A 20,100-nucleotide genomic window follows, 5' to 3' on the forward strand; every position below is an offset into this window, starting at 1 on the left:
GGTGATCCTGCTGACCCCTAAGCCTCTCACCCCAAGGTCAGCCCAATTTGTGACAGGCTGTGAGCCAGGAGGAAGATAATAGCGATGATATTTATATGCACTTCCCGGTTTACACGTAATTCCCGTGATGGTCCAGGTGAGGGGCTGTAGCATTCCTTTCAGAGAACAGACATTTACAGTCTGAGAAGAGCCACGCTGAGGGCTCTGGGTCTCTAACTCCATCTGTGACACCCTCTGCTGCCTTCTGGTGGCTGGGATTATATTCAGCAAATGCAGATGGACCGCTGCTCTTTCAGCTACCACAAAATGAAGGGAAGAGCAGTGGTATTAATGAAGACTTAACTGCCCCTTTAAAATGAATCCGGGAAGTACTAATGAATAACTTTGTAGATTCACTTAAGTCAACACCAGGAACCCAGAAGAGAGAGTCAGTCAGTTAGTGTAGACCTGCCAAAGGCAGGTGAAATGGATGTTCTTCACGCAGACTCAGGGTCTCGGTGGTCATCACCTGGTTGAATTTTCATTTGAAAATCAATGTTTTTGGAAAGCACATGACTTAAGGTCATGAAATTCAACCTCTGACCCAGCATAGCATCCCTAAAGCCCACCAGCCAGCCTCTGTTGAATACCCCCTGTGATGGGGACCTTGCTACCTCTCCAGGAGAACGGTTCATGTTTGCATAGGTATGGCAGGTAGAAAGCATGCCCACGGGACTGCAGCGTGAGGGTCATAAAAGAGCACTGGCTTGAAGGGAACGTGCCTCAGTTTCAGAGGTGGAGGGCAGGTAGCTGTAAGGATACCACATAGGATCACTATATCCAAATTTTAGAATTGTTGTTTTAATCCTGATGAGCAAATACTATGTAGGAGATACAGAAGTGCTTGCATAGCCTTCTTTGTTAGTGAGAGTGGTGCTGGGTAATAATATTGGTCTAGTACACGGTTCATTATTTTGTAGATAAAACTAGATTCCTACTTCCCATTGACTTCTGTTAGCTTCTCATGCAAAGCTTTAATTATAGTATATACAGTACATCCATCTCAGCTCCTCTACGAGACAGTTTTTGCCCTCAAGGAATTGATAATCATAATCTAGACTTGGTTGGTAGCAGACTGTACGTGGGAAGCCAAGTGGAGTTACAGGTTCATTTATTCAGTTTGTTACTTACTATTTTATGAATAGTATGTGTCTCCCCGTTTGGATTGCACATTCCTTGACTGTAGATCCAACACTGAGCACACACAGTACCTCACCAGCATGTGCTTGGTAATTATTTGTAGAAAACTGCGTTGTACGTAGCACATTGAACAGGTGCTGAAGAATTAATACAGTTAAAAATGACCAGCAAGCCAATCGTTTTATGTTAATAAAACATCATAATTTGAAGAGTACACTGCATTTATTTAAACCCATAAATTATAACATCTTAACACATGTAAAATTTTTGTATTTTTAAAGTGCTTTGAAAGATACTTATTTTTTTTAACAAGTGGAAAATAGTGTTCTTTAAAAGACATCAAACTTTTAGTGGAAAATGATATTACCAGAAGCATGTAAGGATTTGTTCATCCTCTTCAAGAAATGGGATTTTTATGTAAAATATATATGTAGCGCTGAATGCCAAAATGATGGGTATGTGTGGTTGGAATTAAAAATGAGATTTGCTAATAAACCCATCGGGATGGTGTCTTAAGTCAAGAACGACCCTGAGAGGGGAGAGGGAGGGGCGTTGGGTAATCAGTGCTTCCCGAGGTGAACTTCCTTGCCTTGTGATAGGTTTGTGTTAGTGGTCAGGACAGCCATTCAGACTGACAGTCCCCCGAACTTCTGCGGCTTCAGTGACAGGGACAGGAATGTGGTTGACTTGAATATTCTTCAGGCAGCCAAAAAAGGATTTCCATGCGGGAAGCTTCAGGGTTTTCAAATGAGCTGCAAGACAAAAGGAGAGGCATTTGACGGCTCATTCATACTGTCAAGTGAATCCGTTAAGAAACGGTCTTATTAGAGCTAAAGGGACCCGGGCTCTCAGTCCTCTCCTGCTTTAAGCAGGCACCCAGCACACCCCCTGCTGTGAAAGGTCAGCCACAAGGCTACTCTGCACGTCCTTCAGAGGAGGAGATTCCACAGCCCTAACCAATAGATAATGACTCTGAACTCTACTGCTTTTCATGGGTCTTGAAGACCCATAAAATTAACCACCAGACCATTTGGAGGCACATGAAACAATGAAGGCTGACAAGGCTCTTTCCAGGCAAAATTTCAGTCTTGAACTTGACTCCATCTCACCCTGCCTGATTCCCCCATTCTGGCTCCACAAAGCTTAATTAAGTCACCAAAACTAAGTGCCTGGAGGGGAGAGACCAGTTTCTCAGGCCCTTTTCTGATTCTTTGGGATATCAGGCTTCTAGGTTCATGCAGCCTCTTAGGAGAGGCTTATAAATGATAGGCTTGGGACATGAGAAAGCGGCAGCCACGTGGCCTGGGCTGCTGGGAAACGTTCTGTGGCTGGCCGTCGGGTTTCCCCACAAGCTGGAGAAAAGAGTCTCACTGTCTACACGGTCCAGCCAACGGCTGCCCTGCTGATAACCCAACAAATGTGATGCCCCCACCCACGGGTTAAGATGGAGATGTTAAGAGTTGACGTGGGACAACATGGGTGTAGAAGTCAGCACAGGAGTTACCTGGGACACCTCCAATGTGCAGGTGCTCCTGCGTGCGGGCAGTGGGGACGGGGTGCCGTCCAGCGGTGGAACTATAGTCTGCGTCCAGTTTCAGGTGCAGGATGTGCTGTTTTATGGTGACTGCAGGGAAAGAAAGCAGGTCAGGTCTATCACCTGAGAGCCCTGCCCACTGTATAATGTCTACACCGTGCATCATCACCGGCTTCTTTCTCACTCACTCCTGTTGGACCCGAGGGAGCGCGGCTCGCAGGAATTCCACCAACCTAAACACAAATTCAACGAATTTCTCCCCACCAGGTGCTGTTTAGGTGCTTCCACATATATTACAGAATCTAATCCTTAAAATGAATCTGTGAGGAAGATATCATCGCTCTCGTTTCTCAGATAAGAGACTGTGACCCTCAGTCATTGAGGAGATTGGCAACATGGCTTGGTTAGAAATTAAACAAGTTGGGATTCAAGCCCTGGTTTCCCGTCTCCAGAGGCCAGTGCTTATTTCACATGATCTCTGGTTCTTTCCAAGAAGACACTGACTGACTGCTGAAAACGGACTCCAAAGACAGTGGCTTTTGACCCTCCAAATAAAACTCCTCCGGCGTCAACAATCTTAACCAACTGCAATGCAGTTAGCTTTCAAATTAGCCAAGAGGCAGCTACTTTTAACAAAAGATATTTTAGCCAATACAGGTTAATGTATCTCCAAACTTGTATGCTCAAGTTATTCATAAAATAGCAGATTCGACTTGAGAGGTTATGCCTGTTCCCCGTCAAGTGGTTTGTCTAAATCGTTGGCATTAATTTTAAATGTTGTTGAAAAAAATAACCCAACAATGAACTTTACCGATAGTAAGAGCAAACATTTACTGAGCACTTAGTACATATTAGACCCTGCTAAGCACTTCACACGCATTATCCCATTAATTTTCACAACCCTGGGAGGTGTACACTATTTTTACTTCCATTGTACAGATGAGAAAACTGAAGATAAAGAGAAATTAAGTAGCTTGCCCAAGGTCTCACAGGGCTGGAACTGAGACCTGACCTCTGTTCTTTGACTTCAGAGCCAAAATCTCAATCACAATGTTATGCTACCTTGAAAACAAACATAGCTTATCAGTTTGCTGGGTTCCAAAAAAAACTCAGTGTGTTATGGAGAACTGGAGCCATGAATTACATAAATACAACTGGAGTTGAGAATAGACATGTTCCCAGCACCTTAACCTGGTGGGCTGACCCTGGTCAGACGCTAATGGATGGATGAACTGAGGGAGCGTTTGGGATGTTCGAGTTCAGATGGAAAGGGAGACTGTTTCAGTCTGTGAACAATAGGCTACTGGACGTCATACCTGTCACTGAGTGCCACTGTCCGTCACACAGAGATTGCTTTGGTGTGACCGATGTCAGGATCCCACCTGCCTCACTGCTCACAGAGGCCGTGACCTGGAACACACATGCATTTTCCTATTTCCTTCAGAAAGGCAGGTGGAGCCCACTTCCTGCCATCTTCCCTTCCCAGCCCTTGCACCCTGACCACCCAGGAGCACTTGAAATATGGGTACACCCTCCCGCACCAGGTGACCATAGAGGGACTAAGGCTTTGCAAGAATCTCTCTGTTGCACCCCTTTCCAGGCAAGCGAGCTGCAAACCCAGGGCCTGGCCTGAAGTTACTGCCAAAGGTAAGGAGCCTTTCCCACTGACTCCCTACCCCGGTCCCATCAGGCCCGACTCAAAGGTTACTGATTGGCATCGAAGATCTGCCTTAGTTATTAGCATGTGACAGTAGCTCTGTTTAGGAGGACGTGTACAATTTGGAAGGCAAAAACGTTGGCTGAGGCCTACACCCGGCTGCAAGGGGCAGCCAATTATAATAATTCCACGAACGCAGGACTTAAAGAGGGTCTCGTCCAAGGAATTCAGCAAGCTAACTGACTGAGTTTGCACTGGGCACGTGTCAGGGGTCAGGCACTCAACGTGCTGTTGTGCAGAATCCCGCATTCCCACTCTGGGCCAGGATTCTCCAGGGCCTGAATCAAGGTCAGTGAAATGAGAGGACTAAAATAAGCATGTTGATAAATAATTTACATCTAATTTGCATGTAAGCAGACAGTGCAGCCTTTTCTCAGGCAATTTTCAAGCTAAACAGTGTCACGGCTGTTAGGAAGGTTATCAGGTCTTGATTTCATTTTGGGGGGGTTATTTCCTATCCAGAAGCTCTCACCAAAGATGCTCCCCAACCCCTCCCCTGAAAAGCCAGCTTTGTCTGAACCACCGTTAAGCGTAGTTCCTTGCTTCTCGGGCCCGCAAGAGGCCTGCTCAGACTTAAAGCTGTAACTTAAATAAAAAGTGTCCAAGAGTTTTGACTACTGTATTTTATTCTGAGAGTTCTCCCTCACATTCAATAAACTGGAAGGATGAAGGTAAAAGAAAATGCTATATTATCAATCTTTGCTTTAAGGCCTTAACTAAGAGAGGCTTCCTGGAAGGATTTGGTTTGAAAGAGATTGTTTTGAAAAGGAAAGAGATTAAAAGTGGGTGGTGAACATAAGGTATTGAGTAGGCCTGTGAGCAATTGGAAAGACGGAGCAGCAAAAGCACATGGCTGAAGAAGGAAGCCATGAAAAGCTAAAGGAAGGCTGGGTGGAGACCCTGTGGCCAGCTTGGCTGCAGGGACCAGAAGGGCTTGGTGAGCTGTGTAGAGAGGATAAGGGGAATCTGAAACTGACCCAGCAGATGCGGGGCATGGGCATGGGTGTGACATGGTGTAGACGGCTGGTGAGAAAATCCATCCCATAAATTCTGGTGCTGCCCTTATGAATAAAAGTAGAGGTGTGACAAGGGTGAAGGGGAGGTGAGAAAAATGAACACTTATTGAGTATATGGCAGCTTCTCTTCTCTTGACAAAAGCCCTTAAATATAAGCCTCATTCTCCACATTTTAAAGATAAAGAAATTGAGTCTGAGAGAGGTTAGGTAACTTCCCGAGGGCCCTATAACTAAGTGGTGGAGCTGGAATTCAGCCCAGCTTGTTTGAATTTGCCCAATTTTAAAGATGAAGAACAGAAAACATGATGACCAAATTACTTAAGGAAAAGGGTAAGTTAGCCCTGAAGTCAGGCCTCTTAAATACAAGATCGGATTCTACTCTCTACCATAACTCCACCTACCATGGTCTCCAGAAGTGGAATCTGGTTCTAATATAAATTCACACACCCTTCCCATGTCATCCGACAGCTACACACCTTTCCTGCCTCCATATAAACACATAAGTGCTCCCCGGGTTGACTTCCGATGTGAATTAGAATTCCAGTGAGACTTCTCGGGCGAATGCTGAAAACAAGCTTAAATTCTGGCCCCAAAAGCACGGAGTTAGCTTTCAAAACAAAAATAAACAAATAATAGTTTAAACATCATAATTCCAAAAAAACGATAAGAGTTCTTCAGAATCAAAGCTATAAAGATATAAAGTCTTCCAAACTGCTCCTTACCTAGGATGACATGACCTCCTTCTTGAGAAAAATAGATGCCTTTCTCCAAAGAGCCATCCAAGCAGGGAGACACCCCAAAGCTTGCAGAAGCGGTGTCCAGGGGTTTCAAATCCAACTGAAAGTTCCTCAGGCACCCCACAAAGCTGTTTTGGGGGAGGGTCTGCAACCAAGCAGAAGAGAAAGCAAACTGTATTTCCCACAACTCCCAGAAATCCATGCGCAGCCAAGGTTAAGGGCAGGGGCAGTTGTCCAAAAAAGGAGGAAGGAGGGGGATTCATCCATCCTGCTTCCAAGAGTCAGGTGGGCTTGACTGTCTCCATTTTGGCTCCCTCCACGGTGCCAAAAAACCCAGATACCAGGTGCTTGGTGGGTGGTCGAAGTCTGAAGGTGCCACCAAACCAAGGGCAGGGGCAGGGGCAGTGGAGATGGCTACCTAGTGTGGAAACAAGAATACAGAGGGTGACTTGACCCTGGGCCACAGTCAGAGCTGCAACAGGGGAAATTTCCACCTTGCTGTTCACAGATCTCACCGTCTCTTTGCAGGTACAAAATACTTCTTAGGGTTTCATGAGCCTGTGTGATAGCTTAATGCAGGGTGGCTGGCTGAAAAAAGAGGCCAAAACATTCCTAAAATAATGAAGTGTAAAAAAGCTCCCCACACTGTTGGGCCCAGTGCACCATCAACAAATCACGAATGCCTCAGGGTTAAGATCAGACACAGGGTGCGGGATCAGGGGGCTTGTGTGGAGCCCCCATGGCTGCCTAAAGCTGGCCTGAAACAAGGGCTCCTCACCTGGGGCTCAGGGATGAGCTTCTGGGGTTCTCTGACCCCTTAAATTATTTACCAGATGTCTGTGTATTTTCCTGGAGAAAGGGGCTATAACTTTCATGAAATTCTCAAAAAAGTTAATAAATCACTGAATAAAATCCCTCTACTGTCTTATGGAGTAAATGCCTTTAGGACTGTGGAATCCTACACGACGGATGCAAGACATGATAATTTTAAGGGAATCTAGTGGTATTATAGATGCATGTGGTGTCAGCGTCAACAACAAAGTACTGATTGGGGCCCCTAAGAAATGTTAGTTTCTTCAGATTTGCCATCACGTATAACAAAGAGTCTGTATCTGACACCACGCTCAGGCTCTCCAGTTCAGGCCATAACCTAACACGGAATCACCAAAGACTGGCTGTACGTTTTGGTATATGGAGGCAGCCACTGGTTGATCGGATGTTGCCCGCCCTTTGAAAGGATATGGAGGAGGGTATTCCAGAGGTTTGCACCCTCAGGTTGAAGGAAGGCTGCGAATAGGACCTTGCTTGTAAAGGATGTTGTAAATGGGGTGCTACTGATTGTCTCAGATTTTAGGATGTTGAGTGTGATTTACCCAAGTCAAAAGAGAACCCAAATTGTGCCCCTGAATCACTACCCCATCCTGTGATTTCTCTGAGAGGGAAAAAGGTACAGAGGTTGCAGAAAAGCAAACATTGAGTATCCTCTTTAGCAATTATTAATATGTTATACGTTATATATGTATTAGATACCATAATACATATACTATATTATGTTATATATTATTTATGATACATATATAAAAGTTATTATATACAACAAAGTAAAACAGTACTTTGACTTGCTGGGGCTTTGGCCCAAACCACAGTGCAGAACTCAAGTGGGCCAGGCTGAGCCCTGTGGAGACACCAAGGTCAAGGCCAGGTTAGCCTGACCGCCTAGAATCCACGCTGGCAGAAGTGACCTGCTTTGATTACGTCCATTTCTGGCTCAGATTTGAGTCTCGGCCCTTCCCCCGAGCTGCTAGCACACATCACACCAGAATGGGCACCAGTGGAGTGGGAAGGGGCAGGAGGGGCTCAGCACCTGGCAGCACATTTGGAGGAGGACAGTTCCTGGGCCGGAGCTGTTGACGGGCCATCTTCACTTTGTGGGCAAAAAAGGCAAATCTGGGAGAAGAGTGACGGGCGGGTTCAGCCACCCCAAGTAATCAGGTGCAGTGAGCACTCTGGCCACGTGGAGAAGACAGGGGGAGGGCACCCACAGAACGCCACCCTGGGGCCACGGCCCCATCGGAGCCTTTGAACCTGACAAATCCAGGTACGCATCCCTCCTTCTTGGGGACAGACAGACTTGTGAGTTTCTCCTTAGCCCAAATTTTCCCCAAGTTTGGTTCTTGAGATAATTTTATTTTAGTCACCAAATAACATTAAAATACAGATTCAGTTATTAAAATAATTTAAAGTATTTCGATATCCTTGAATATATGGTATAATTATAAAGCTTATAGGGTGACGTGTTCTCATCTGTGGCTCTGAAGCATAACTATTTACCTTTGGTTTCCCTGATGGAGGCGATCCCAGGTAAACTGGTGCTCTGAGGCTGACGGTGGAATTTCCGGGCAAACTTCCCTCCCGGGCCCTCAGACCATCCACAACCAAGCGCCCCCTTTCTCCATCTTGCCCAAACGCCACCTTAAGGATAAAGAAAATAAGTTAATCGTATTCTTACCTTTGACAACAGGCATTGTAGTTTATTAGTGGTCACAGGAAATTTTTTTTTTAAAGTTTTTCTGTCCCTTCAAGTAGCTTTGAAAAATCAGAGAGTTTTCCCCATAGTATTGTCACCATCATCATCATCATTTTGTGAGATTATGTCAGATATTAAACAGAGTGAGCTTAAAACATGAACTAAAAAAGACATTTCTCAAAAGTGAACAAAAATATATAAGTGCCTGGAAACTTATACAAAAGCTAAATAACTGAAGAACCAAAGGATCATAAATGAACATACATCCATGCAACAGAGAGGAAGGAAGGGAGTGTGCAGAGCTGAGACGGGAGAAGGTCACATGCTCCTCTGAGCAGGGGTCCTGGAGCAAGGGGCCAATGGCTACTCCTCTTCCAACAAGAGGATCAAGCGTTTTAAACTCTTTTCTAGAAGTCAGGATCCCTGGGCTCTGGTGTGGACTCTGCCACCTCATGGCTACGAGACTATTCACTAATGACTCCCCAGTGTAGATGCCCAGCTGTGACCTCTGGCCTCTACTGTCTACTGACACCTGGGCTCGAATGTCTGATAGGCAGCTCAACTGCAGGATGTTGACAACAGAGTTCCCATTCTTGCCCAGCGACACCCACCTCCTGCCCATCTTCTCCCTCTCAGCAAAGGTTCCACTATTGACCCAATCACTGGCCCAAAATCACAGGACTTGATGTTGACTCCTCTCTTTCCATCAGCCAACCCTCTTGGCTCTGCCTTTAGAACACATCCTGGGTGGTCTACTCTCTCCCCCTCTACCTCAGCCTCTTGAACCAAAGGTAATAGCATCCATCTGGTCTACTTACTTCTATTTTTACTGCCTTTTAGACACTTAAGCTAAAGAGGGTTTTGAAAATATCAATCTGTTTGTGTAACGCTCCTTTTTTAGCTTCTCTAAAAGCTTCTCTAACGCTCTCTAAAAGCTTCAGAGAGACTCAGAATAAAATCCCAAATCCTCACCTTGGCCTTCAATGCTTAATGACCTGGGCCTGCCTCACTCTTTTATTTATTTATTTATTTAATTTAATTTATTTATTTATTTTTGGCTGCGTTGGGTCTTCGTTGCTGTGCATGGGCTTTCTCTAGTTGTGGCGAGTGGGGGCTACTCTTGATTGCAGTGCACTGGCTTCTCATTGCAGTGGCTTCTCTTGTTGCAGAGCACGGACTCCAGGCACGTGGGCTTCAGTAGTTGTGGCTCGCGGGCTCTGGAGCACAGTCTCAGTAGTTGTGGCGCACGGGCTTAGTTGCTCCGCAGCATGTGGGATCTTCCTGGACCAGGGCTCGAACCCGTGTCCCCTGCATTGGCAGGTAGATTCTTAACCACTGTGCCACCAGGGAAGTCCCCCTGCCTCACTCTTGAATCCCACTTCTTATCCTTTCTGTTCTGTTCATTCAGCTAATTCCTAACTTAGGGTCTTTGTACTTGCTGTTCCTTCTGCCTGGAAATCCTTCCTATAACTTTATATGATTGTCATCTTTTGGAGGAGGCCTTCTTTTACTGCCCTATTTGAAACAGTCTCCCTACTCGGCCACTTCCTTACCTTGCTTTAGTGTTTTCTCAAAGCAGTAGCTGACATTATATTGGGGATTTTTTTGTTTATGTGCTCCAGGATGGCAGCTTATTACATATTTGTTGAACGACTGAGTGAGTGTAACTTGTCAAAGTCACTTAAGTTTTCTGAGTTCAAATTCCCTCGTCAGAAAAAAAAATACATAGGTCCCTTCTTGCCTTAAACTGTATTTCTTTAACCCTGGGATGCCTTCAGGCAAGAGCTGAGATGCTAGGGATGTGGGTGCTTACATCTGGGCTACAGAGAAGGCATTCCAGACTCGCAGGGGGCCTGGAGACTGGAAACTGTCCTGAAGGAGAGAAATGGTCCAGGGAGCAAAGGGTGGGAATAGGCAAGGGGAGTGGTGCAGCCCAGGGAGGTGCATGGGGGGTTGGGGGTGGCGGGTAAAGAAGCAGGGAGGAAAGCCCATCTTGGCATTTAGGATGACATCCACACATGGCACGTGCAGGAGTCTCTGGGGCTGAGGTGCTGGGGCGCTCGGTGCCTCTGACCACATGAGCTCTCCCGGTGCTTGTGCCCTCTTGCCGGGAAGAACGCTGAGACTCCCGTCTTCAGCTACTCGGCAGTGAACTTGGCCCCAGCGGAGGTTCTAGGGCAGCCCCAGCTCTCACCGTGTGCCACTTCCCGTCACTGCACTTCTCTTTGCTTTTGAGCTTCAGTCGTTTCCCTCCTGCTCCCAGTGCAAAGACCAGACGTCCTTTCGAAAGGTAAAGAGCCATAAAGGAGTTCTTAGTGCCTGTGTAAAACACGAGCCCTCTGGACGCCGTTGTCTGCAAGTCCACGGCAAACTGTGACCTGTGGGGAAAAGAAAGCAAAAGGCGAAGAAGGAAAATAAGAGGTTTTTAGTGTTTCTTCAAATCTCCAAAGCTGGGAGAGACAGTGAGAAGCAAAACCCTACAACCTCATTATTTAAATGAATAAACTAAGGCACTGATTGATTAAACGACCTGTCTCTTTGCGAATTTTTAAAAGCCATTGTATTTCAACTGGTAAAAGTTTTGTTGTATAATTTCCTTACCATATTGGGAAATAAGAGGAAGTTTTATGACAAACTCAGCTAGTGGCATTAAGTCCCAGCACATGGCAAGAAGGAAGATGCCTTACTTTAAAAAAAAAAAATCTACATTTTAGAAAATTATGGTAAAAATATACCAAACATAAAGTTTACCATCTTAACCATTTTTAAGAGTCCAGTTCAGTAGTGTTAAGTACCTTCACATCGTTGTGCAGCCAATCTCTGGAACTCTTTTCACCTTGCAAAACTGAAACTCTCTACACATGAAACAACAACTCTGCATTCTCTCCTCCCCCCAGCGCCTGGTAACCACCATTCTGCTTTCTGTCTCTATCAATTTAACTATTCTAGGTGCTTCATAGAAGTGGAATCACACAGTGTTTGTCTTTTTGCAACTGGCTTATTTCACCGAGCAGCCTTGACTGTTAAACCCAGTGAATATGCTTTCTACTTTGTATACATGCAGGGAGAGGAAAGTTGTGAGGAGAAGTCGGGGGACAACTTGAATAACAAGGATTTGATTTAAGCATCAGGTAAGCATTTTCTTCCCGTAAGACATATTTAACACAGTGGCACAGAAGTCCAGATCCACCTACCCTTCTCCCACCTACCCTTAACGTTTCTCGGACCTTAATACCTCGTCTATGGTGGAACAGGAATTAAGCAAGCATCGTGCAGTAAAAGCAGAGAGTGAAAGTTAATATTCCTTTGCATGATGGTTACATATCATAGGTACGTGTGGTTAAGCAAGCTTTACTTTCTATGCAAACTCACATCCATCCATCCATCCATCCATCCATCCATCCATTTATTCGTTCATTCAACAAATATTTAATGAATGGGTCATATGTACAAGGCACCATGGTGGGTACCGGGAACGCAGCGATGGATGGTTCATTCTTTGAGTGGTTTGTGGTGTGTAGGTGCCCTGAGGGGGTGCCTAAAAGTGTACTGGGAAAAGGTAATGGGAGATATGGGTGTCAATAGGCTATCATCAGGGACTTCCCTAGTGGTCCAGTGGTTAAGACGCTGCGCTACCACTGCAGGGGGCATGGGTTCCATCCCTGGTTGGGGAACTAAGTTTCCACGTGCCACGTAGCGCAGCCAAAAAAAGAAAAAATAAAAGGCTGTCATCACCCATTCCTTGTGGTTTGTGTCCAAGTGCACACCAGACTGAGGGCAGGAACGGGGTCTATCCTGCTTAAAGCTGTATCCCCAGTGCATGAGACACAGGAGGCCCTCAAGAAATAGTTACTGAATTGAATTAAATGGAAAATGGAAAGTGCTCGCAAATGGAAAATGTGGAGGCAGAATCAGGAAGTGGAAGAAATAATTACACTGTTACATCTCTTTGCTTTTTAATACTGTGAGGCTGAGCAAACACGGACATGCACTTTCATTCTTCAGATCTGCAAGTTTCCTTGAGGGTATAGTTCTTCAGAATGCAAAAGAAATCTATATTTGTGAAATTAAACCAACCCAATGGTGACACGGCTCAGTATTTCTCTTGGTGTAGCTGTGTATTAGTGCGGAGGTTTGGAGAACGAGGGTTAGCCAATTTAAGGAGGATAGTAGAACTTGCTACAGAATGAATGTACTTTACGTATGTGGGCTTGGTTATTAGACTTGACATTTGCTTTCCAGAATTATTTCTTCAAGCAATTTTCTTTCAGAAAAGACTAACTGACTAACACCCAAAAATGACATCAGTAGCTTCAAATCCTGGCATATGACACTGTAGCTATGAGTCTTTATTGCTGGAGGATAGGAGGGAAAGGCAGAGAGCAAAGTAGCATTTTTATACTTTCACCAAGAGGTTAAAATAGTGGTACAGGGTTTTACAGGAGAGGCCAAAAGTTTCCAGAATAGAAACCAGAATGAGAATAATAGAATAGTCCAAATCCTGCAACATCCTGAAAATATACTCTGATTGCTACAATACTGGGGACTAAAATAATTTTTAAATTATATTTACTAAGGATTATTTTTTTCCCGCTTTCCTTTAAGAATGTTACTTTTTCCATTTATTATATATAATTCAGTGTTGGACAGGAAGATGCTGGGGTCGAATCATCAGAAGAAGCCGGATAACTCACCACAGTGAATGTGCTGAGAGAGAAGATGTAAGAAAGGGGCCACGGAGGGAGGGGGAGGGCAGAGCCAGGGGGGCCGGGGGGTGGGGAGGCCGGGAAGAGGACGGCGTGGGCAGCATCTGCAGGGAGACTGTTGTCATTACGGTCAGCTTGACCAACAGAGCAGTGATGCGGAGTGGAACAGCCCCGGGAGGGGCGGAGAGGGTCACCGCTTCTGCCATCTGTCTGTCTCCGACTAGCACAGTTTTGGCAAATCAGGGATCCCCAGAATTTCCATGGGTCTACTGGAGTTGCCAGCAGCTGGCCGAGGGTCTCCTTTAGAACTCGGCCCCTCCCCTTTCCGGCCTTCACACCTGCCTGTGAATCACGCACTTGCTTACTGAGCTTGCCTCCAAGGGCCAGCTCATTACAAGCAATGACCTCTCCTCCCTGCAAGCGAAACATTATCAACCCCACTTAACTGATGAGGAAATTGAGGTTCGAAGAGGTGTAGCAATTTGCAAAAACATGTGAGTCAGGCACAATTATGCCAAGTTTATGGAGAGGAAGCTGAGGCTTAGAAAAGTTGAACAGCAGCCTGCGGCGGCCGTGGAGCTGCCACTCAGAGTTCCCTTCAGGAGACCGTGCGGCGGGGGCATGGCGGCCTCGCAGCCCGCAGCTGCCACGCTCTCAGAACCAGAGTGGCACACAAGTGACCCCCAGCCAAGCACCGAGCTCAGCGGCAGAACTAGAGCCGGGCCATCGTGCCCAGCACTGGACTCTGCTACGGGGTGATCTTTGCTTGTGATGCCCACCGGCCTGCCTGAGTCCCTTGGAGCTTCCCTGCTGTCTGACGCTCGTCCCACCCACGCCTGCCTTCCCCTCTCCTTTCACAGGCCGCAGGCCTGTGTCTCAGCTGAAGGCTCTCCTTGCCAGCTCCTGCTCTCCCCCTTTTATTCTGCACAGGAATAATAACTCTCTTGCACATCTGATCCCATCTTGACCTCTGCATCCCCAGGACCTGAACTGGCCTGTGGCCCGAGGTCACGCAGCCAGCAAGTGGCTGAGTGGGTGGATTGAAAGCCAAGGTCTTAAAGCCAGGTCTTTTGGACCCCTGGGCCATTCTGCCTCTGTAGAGAAGTCGTAAAGGAATTTTGGGCACCTTTTTATTTATGTCTCCTTCGAATCACATGAAAATGACAAGCCTTGTTTTCCTACTTTTTTTTTCTGACAGAATTATATCTCTGCTCATTCCCTCCTCCCCAAAAGAGATGCAACTTGTTAGCACAAAAATTCCAAATGTATTCCCTAAAAATGATGGATCTGGCACCGAGTCTTCCTAAAAGAATGATTTTCCTCTAACTGTAGAATGCAGGAGAAGGAAGGTGATTTATCATAGAAATAAACAGCACTTTTGGAAAGAAATACCAGCCTTATTTTTAGAACACCGTCAATTCTAAACCAGAGCTGAGCTGATTGTTTCAGCCTCTGAGCAGCACGTGTCACGGGTGCCTCCCAGTTGCGGGAGGAAGCAGGCTCGGGCAACCAAGCTCTGTGTCTCAGGTAGGCCAGCACCCCTTTTCGCAAACGTGGTAGTGCCCCCTTCATTGGTGGCAGGTGCCTGCTGTCATGCCGGCTAGCCTGCCCTAGGGTAGAATCAGATTCTGAGCTGGCTTGGGGCAGGAAAATGAAATAATACCTGGGTTTCAGCAACTCCTGGGGAAGCATGAATAGCAAGTGGCTGGTGGGACTGTCCCCAAACCTGAGGGCTCCGCGGCTGGCCTGGGCCTCTGGAAGTGGTGGGCAAGACTGGGCATCTCCCCTCACCTTCAAGCTCCTTGGGGAGGCGGCTGGTGTGTCACGCAGTGGCTGTGTGGGAGAGGAACAAAAAAATCAGGACAGTTGATTATCAGGGGGAAGAGTTGGAAAATGCCTGTCTTGCTAAGTGCCTTGCTCAGTTTTGACTTTTGATCCTAAGAGCTGAATTCAATAGAGATGAATTCATCCTTGGGGAGGATGCATGTTATTCCCATCCTACACAGGTCTGCTGTACGTGGGACCAGTGGATACCCAGAACACCTCTCCTCCGCGGAGCTTCGGAAGAACCACAGTGTCCCTCAAGAGGGCCAGCAGATGGCCAGCAGCACTGAGGCCCACACAGCCAGCCAGTGGACCTGGAGCCGCCAATCTGCCATCTCCCCTCCAGGCCATTCACTTGGGCTTTAGCAGCAGGGCCGTGAAAGAACCCAGAGAACAGGAGGGGACCACAGCCTGACCCCACTTTCCTCAGAGTTGACCCCCACACAGAAGTCTGTCCTGATCTGGACGATGCTTTGAATTTTTTAACAGGAATGAGTTTTAATGCAGAAAAACAAGCATAATAAACATCAAATGAGACTAGAAAAGGTGTTGGAAGGAACTGAGACTCTCCAGCCCTTCCCCCTCTTTTCTCTGCTGCAAAGCCCAGATTTTGATGAGGGGTCCACAGTCCCTCCCATGGGGCTCAGGGCTCAGTGCGGCCCTCCATTCATGGAAGCCAGTGATGGGAATTCTCCCTGCTGGGGATTGGTTCAGGAACGAGCATGTGACACCCTCCTGGCCAATGAGCCTTAAGAGGTGGTCAGGGGGCGGGGCCTCTGAGAAACGTTTCCTTCCAGAGGAGAGAGAAAGCCACAGATCTGTGTTTCTGGTGAGGGAACTCCCTGTCCATAGCCCCGAACTGTGCGGGATGGAGCCAGGATGGCTGTGGGGAAGCAGAGACCAGTCCCGCGGGCCAGGCCTGCAGCACACCCATCCTCAAGCTGTCCCTTAATGTGACACTATAGATCCCCACAGAGGGTTAAGCCCTAGCAGCTGAAGTCTTCCTAACAGATTCAGATTCCTTCAGGACCAGGTTTTCCAACCTGACCAGATTCCTGGATAGGGTGCTCGGGATGCAGACTTAATACCAGTTATCTGCTGAGTGGAGATGTTCCATCACCACAAAGTTAAGTGAGTTGTTTAAAACCAGAGCCAGACCTGTATCCTCCAGGAGCTTCCTGCCGGGGGCTCACACCAGTGGGGCCCACTCCCTCCCTGAAAGATTCCTGCGTGTCAGCAGCAGTAACATCAAGATGAACAGTTTACATAGACACTCTTGGTACCAACTCTTCCTTAATTCTCTTAATGGCAGCGTCATCCTTCAAGGCACCCAGGCCTCACACCTTGGTCATCGTGGACACCCTCCTACCCGGCCTCTTGCACGTGCTCTGTTTCCATGTCCTACTGTTCATCTCTGGGACATATTTTGTTTCCACTCCTTCCCTTTCACTCCCAGTCCCTCTACCTGCAAGTTAGGCTGCTGACTGTCTTGCCTGGACCATTCCAGTACTTTGCCAGTTTGACGCCACGTCTGTAGAACATTCCTAAGCCAAACCATTCTATAGGCTGCTGCCAGTTTATTAGTCTTTAAACATGGCTTAAAGCACTCCTTTCAATGGCTTCACACTGACTACAGAAAAAATGTCAAAATTACATCAGGCCATCTGAGGCTTGTCTGATCCGGCTGCAGCATGCGACTCTGAGCTTACCTCCCCCTGAGCAAGTGACTATGAGAAGCACATTCGTTGGGATTCCGTAGCCCTGAGTTCCAATTCTGACTCTACAGTTTACTTACTGGGTGCTCTTGGGCAAATTTTTCTTTTAACCTCTCTGAGACTCAATTTCCTGACGTGTAAAGTTGGCATTCTATTCTGCTCTCATAGGGGTGTGGTGGGAACTGAAAGAGAGAGAGTGAAGGCTTGTGAAGATCAGAGAGAATGCATGCAAAGCATCTATACCTGCGAGTTCCACCACACCCTGCCTCCCAGCTTTGGGCTTCTGCTCATGTAGCAACAACGTTCACTCATCTAAACTCAACCCATGCTCCAGACCCAGTCTATGTATCACCTCCTCCAGAGGAACCCCCCCGATCTCTGTAGCAGGAAAATACCTGGCGTACCACTCCTGTAGCACGTTTTGTCCCTTTCACTTAGGTTATTAGTGTGTATAATAATGATAACAGCTAATAGTTATTGCACGCCTACCATGTGCCACGCATTTTATATTTATTACCACATTGAACCCTCACAACACCGTGAGATATTACTGTTCTATATCCTCATTTACGCTGCAGGAAATAGACCCACAGGGAGGTTAGATAATCATTCAAGATCACACACATAGTTAGTGATAAAGCCAGGAAGTCTGACACCAAAATCCAGTACTTAACCACAAAGCTTGGTTGCCTTGTCTCTGTTATTGGGCTTTTGGAGGCAGAGTTAATGTCTTATTCCACCTAATCTAGGGGCTTGCACGGAACAGGGGGAACATTAAATACAGTGTATTCACTGGGGCTCCCACATCAATAGCCCCAGTCCCACTCTCTCTGCTGAGGCCCCCAGAGACACCTGACAGTCTCCCACCAGCTTTCCACCTGGTTGAGGCACCTGTCACTCAATATGCCACAAACTCCACTCATTCTCGTTCCCTCCAAAGGCTTGTCCTTTTCATCTCTTCATAACTGGCTTCTCCATCCATCCAGATGCCTCAGAATTATATTAACTCCCACCTCTCCCTTGCCGCCCACCTTCAATTATTATATGAGTCTGGTACATTCCAACTTCTATATAGCTTTGAATCCATTCCTTCGCTCCATCTCCACCATCACTGTGCTAATTTAATCTCTCAGTAACTCTCAGCCTTACAGGGAAAAAAATGAATCTATGACTTCATTCCTGAGGGGGCAGGTCTAAAGGTGTTCTTTTCCTAAGAGTAAAATGACAACCCTTTGGGATTTATGAAATATATTTCTTCTTAATAGCATAAAACATTTCTTTTTATGTACTATCTCTTCATCTCCCCAAATCATTGTGCAGCAGGAGAAATAGTGGCAGACGAGCAGCATGTGATTGATGTTAAGTGAAAAGTGGGTTGAATGGAAGTGCATTGCTCTCGAGAGGGCCTGGGCTTTGGGGTCAGGCTGCCTGGGTTTGAATTCCAACTCTGCCTTCCATCTGGGGGAGCCTGGGCAAACTGCTCACCTTTCTAAGCCACAGCATCCTTTTCTGTTGGACGTGGCTGGTAATAGTACTTCTCCCATACGGTTACGTGTGGATTTAGTAAGAAAATCCACTTAAAGAGCTCAGTGTAGCACCTGGCACATTGGAGGTATTCAGTGTTATCCATTAATCATATTAATTGTAACCTCAGATATGGGGAGGTCACATTGTAGACCTCAGGCAGAACAAGGAATTTTTTAAGTTCTAACCCTGTGTTCAATGTATGACAAAGCTTCCACTCCTCCAAACAAGGAATTTCATTTCCTTTCAGCCTCTCTTAGTTCTACACACTAGAATCACCGGGGAGCTTTACAAACTCCTGCCACTTGGACCTACCCCACGAGCATCTGACTTAATTGAGTGGAATGCAACCCAAGCATTGGGATTTTAAAAGCTCTCCAGGTGTCTCTAATGTGCAGTCAAGGTCAAGCCACACTGGTCTTGGCAAGGCCTGGGGGCATGTGTATATCTTGTCATAGGATGCAGGCAGAGGAGTGTCTGTGGGCAGGAGAAGGGTCATGAGCCCTGTATCCGAGAGACAATCATTGTACTTGCTGGAGACACAGCAGAAGTGTCAAAAGAGCAAGACATCAGCTGCAGACATTGAGAAACCGCAGTCAAGGTTCTATTTGTTCTATGACTGCAAAAATTGTCAAACGTTCAAGATACAAAATAAAAGCTAAAACAAAAACCACTTTAACCTTTTGGTGTAATCCAACTGTTGATGACCCATTATTCCTGGAGGCACTGGCCACCACCGGATCAGGTGACCTACATCCCTCCCTCCCCTCCCTCCTCCTCCCCAACATCTCCGGTGAGGCAGGACTCTCTTATGAGAATCATCTGGAAAGAAGCAAAACCCAGGGTAAGGTTTTTTTGATACTCACCTGGTGGATATTGAAAGTATTGGCTTTGTTAAACCTTGTAGACCCTTTAAGCAACATTAGAAAAGGTGATCCGTTTAAACTGCAGCCTCCCAGGGACACATCTCTCTTGGTGGATTTACTGGCCAAATCTAGGACTTCGGGACTCTCTGATAATCTGGAATGAGGGCAGAAACGAACGCTGACATATCAAGGAAGACGCACTAGCAGGGAGGATTTGTTTCAAAACTACACATTCTTACTGTCCTGATTTCTGGGTAAACTTTCATCTCCTCCCCGTACAGGATATCTAGAGGAAATACTAGGCTCATAGCGGATGAGAATGTGCTGTACCCACCTCTGCCTTCCCTTAAATATCCAGCACCGTGCCTCGCCAGCAGAAGGCCCTGGGAAACTTTTATTGCCTTGAACAGCCAGTGTTGCAGCAAAGCCAGAATATTATAGTTCTTTGGAATGGGAGCCACATAGAAATATGAAAATGAAATATGCAGAGAGGACAAACACAGACACCGGATGACCTAGAATGACGGTGAACAACAGGAAACCTCAGAAGTGAGTTTGTGGAAGGATTTATCTCACTGCATTTCAGTAGGAAAATCTCATGGGTAAATCTACTTTATCTGATGATTATCGCTGAGACCTGATGGCAGCTCACAAGCTCCTAACAGGCTGCCTAAGGCTCATGACCAGTCCTGGGCTCTCCCTCTGCCCAGGGGAGAGTTTTGCTCTTATCTAAAAAGGGCCATAATCTGAAAGTA

The 20,100-nt window shown here is 46.5% G+C and overlaps 1 protein-coding gene and 1 long non-coding RNA gene across 4 annotated transcripts in view; one reads left to right on the forward strand and one right to left on the reverse strand.

Moving 5' to 3' along the window:
• Positions 1-1,382: 1,382 nt before the first annotated feature.
• LAMA3 (laminin subunit alpha 3) overlaps positions 1,383-20,100 on the reverse strand; it is a 243,722-nt gene continuing 225,004 nt past the window's right edge. For all 3 annotated transcript variants that reach the window (XM_082418551.1, XM_082418549.1, XM_082418550.1), the window contains 9 exons: positions 19,346-19,499; positions 15,080-15,249; positions 10,905-11,088; positions 8,515-8,655; positions 6,169-6,328; positions 5,923-6,053; positions 4,030-4,123; positions 2,684-2,803; positions 1,383-1,931 (listed from right to left, as the gene is read on the reverse strand). In XM_082418551.1, the coding sequence (XP_082274677.1) occupies positions 1,786-1,931; positions 2,684-2,803; positions 4,030-4,123; positions 5,923-6,053; positions 6,169-6,328; positions 8,515-8,655; positions 10,905-11,088; positions 15,080-15,249; positions 19,346-19,499 (1,300 nt within the window). In that variant the 3' untranslated portion in view covers positions 1,383-1,785. The remainder of the gene's footprint in view (positions 1,932-2,683; positions 2,804-4,029; positions 4,124-5,922; positions 6,054-6,168; positions 6,329-8,514; positions 8,656-10,904; positions 11,089-15,079; positions 15,250-19,345; positions 19,500-20,100) is intronic.
• On the forward strand, positions 11,100-19,152 carry LOC309640264. The gene is made up of 2 exons (XR_014252142.1): positions 11,100-14,943; positions 15,423-19,152. It is a non-coding gene; the product is annotated as an uncharacterized lncRNA (long non-coding RNA).

The sequence above is a fragment of the Balaenoptera physalus genome (assembly GCF_965194825.1).
Source record: "Balaenoptera physalus genome assembly, chromosome: 12".
In the NCBI taxonomy this organism is placed as follows: Eukaryota; Metazoa; Chordata; class Mammalia; order Artiodactyla; family Balaenopteridae; genus Balaenoptera; species Balaenoptera physalus.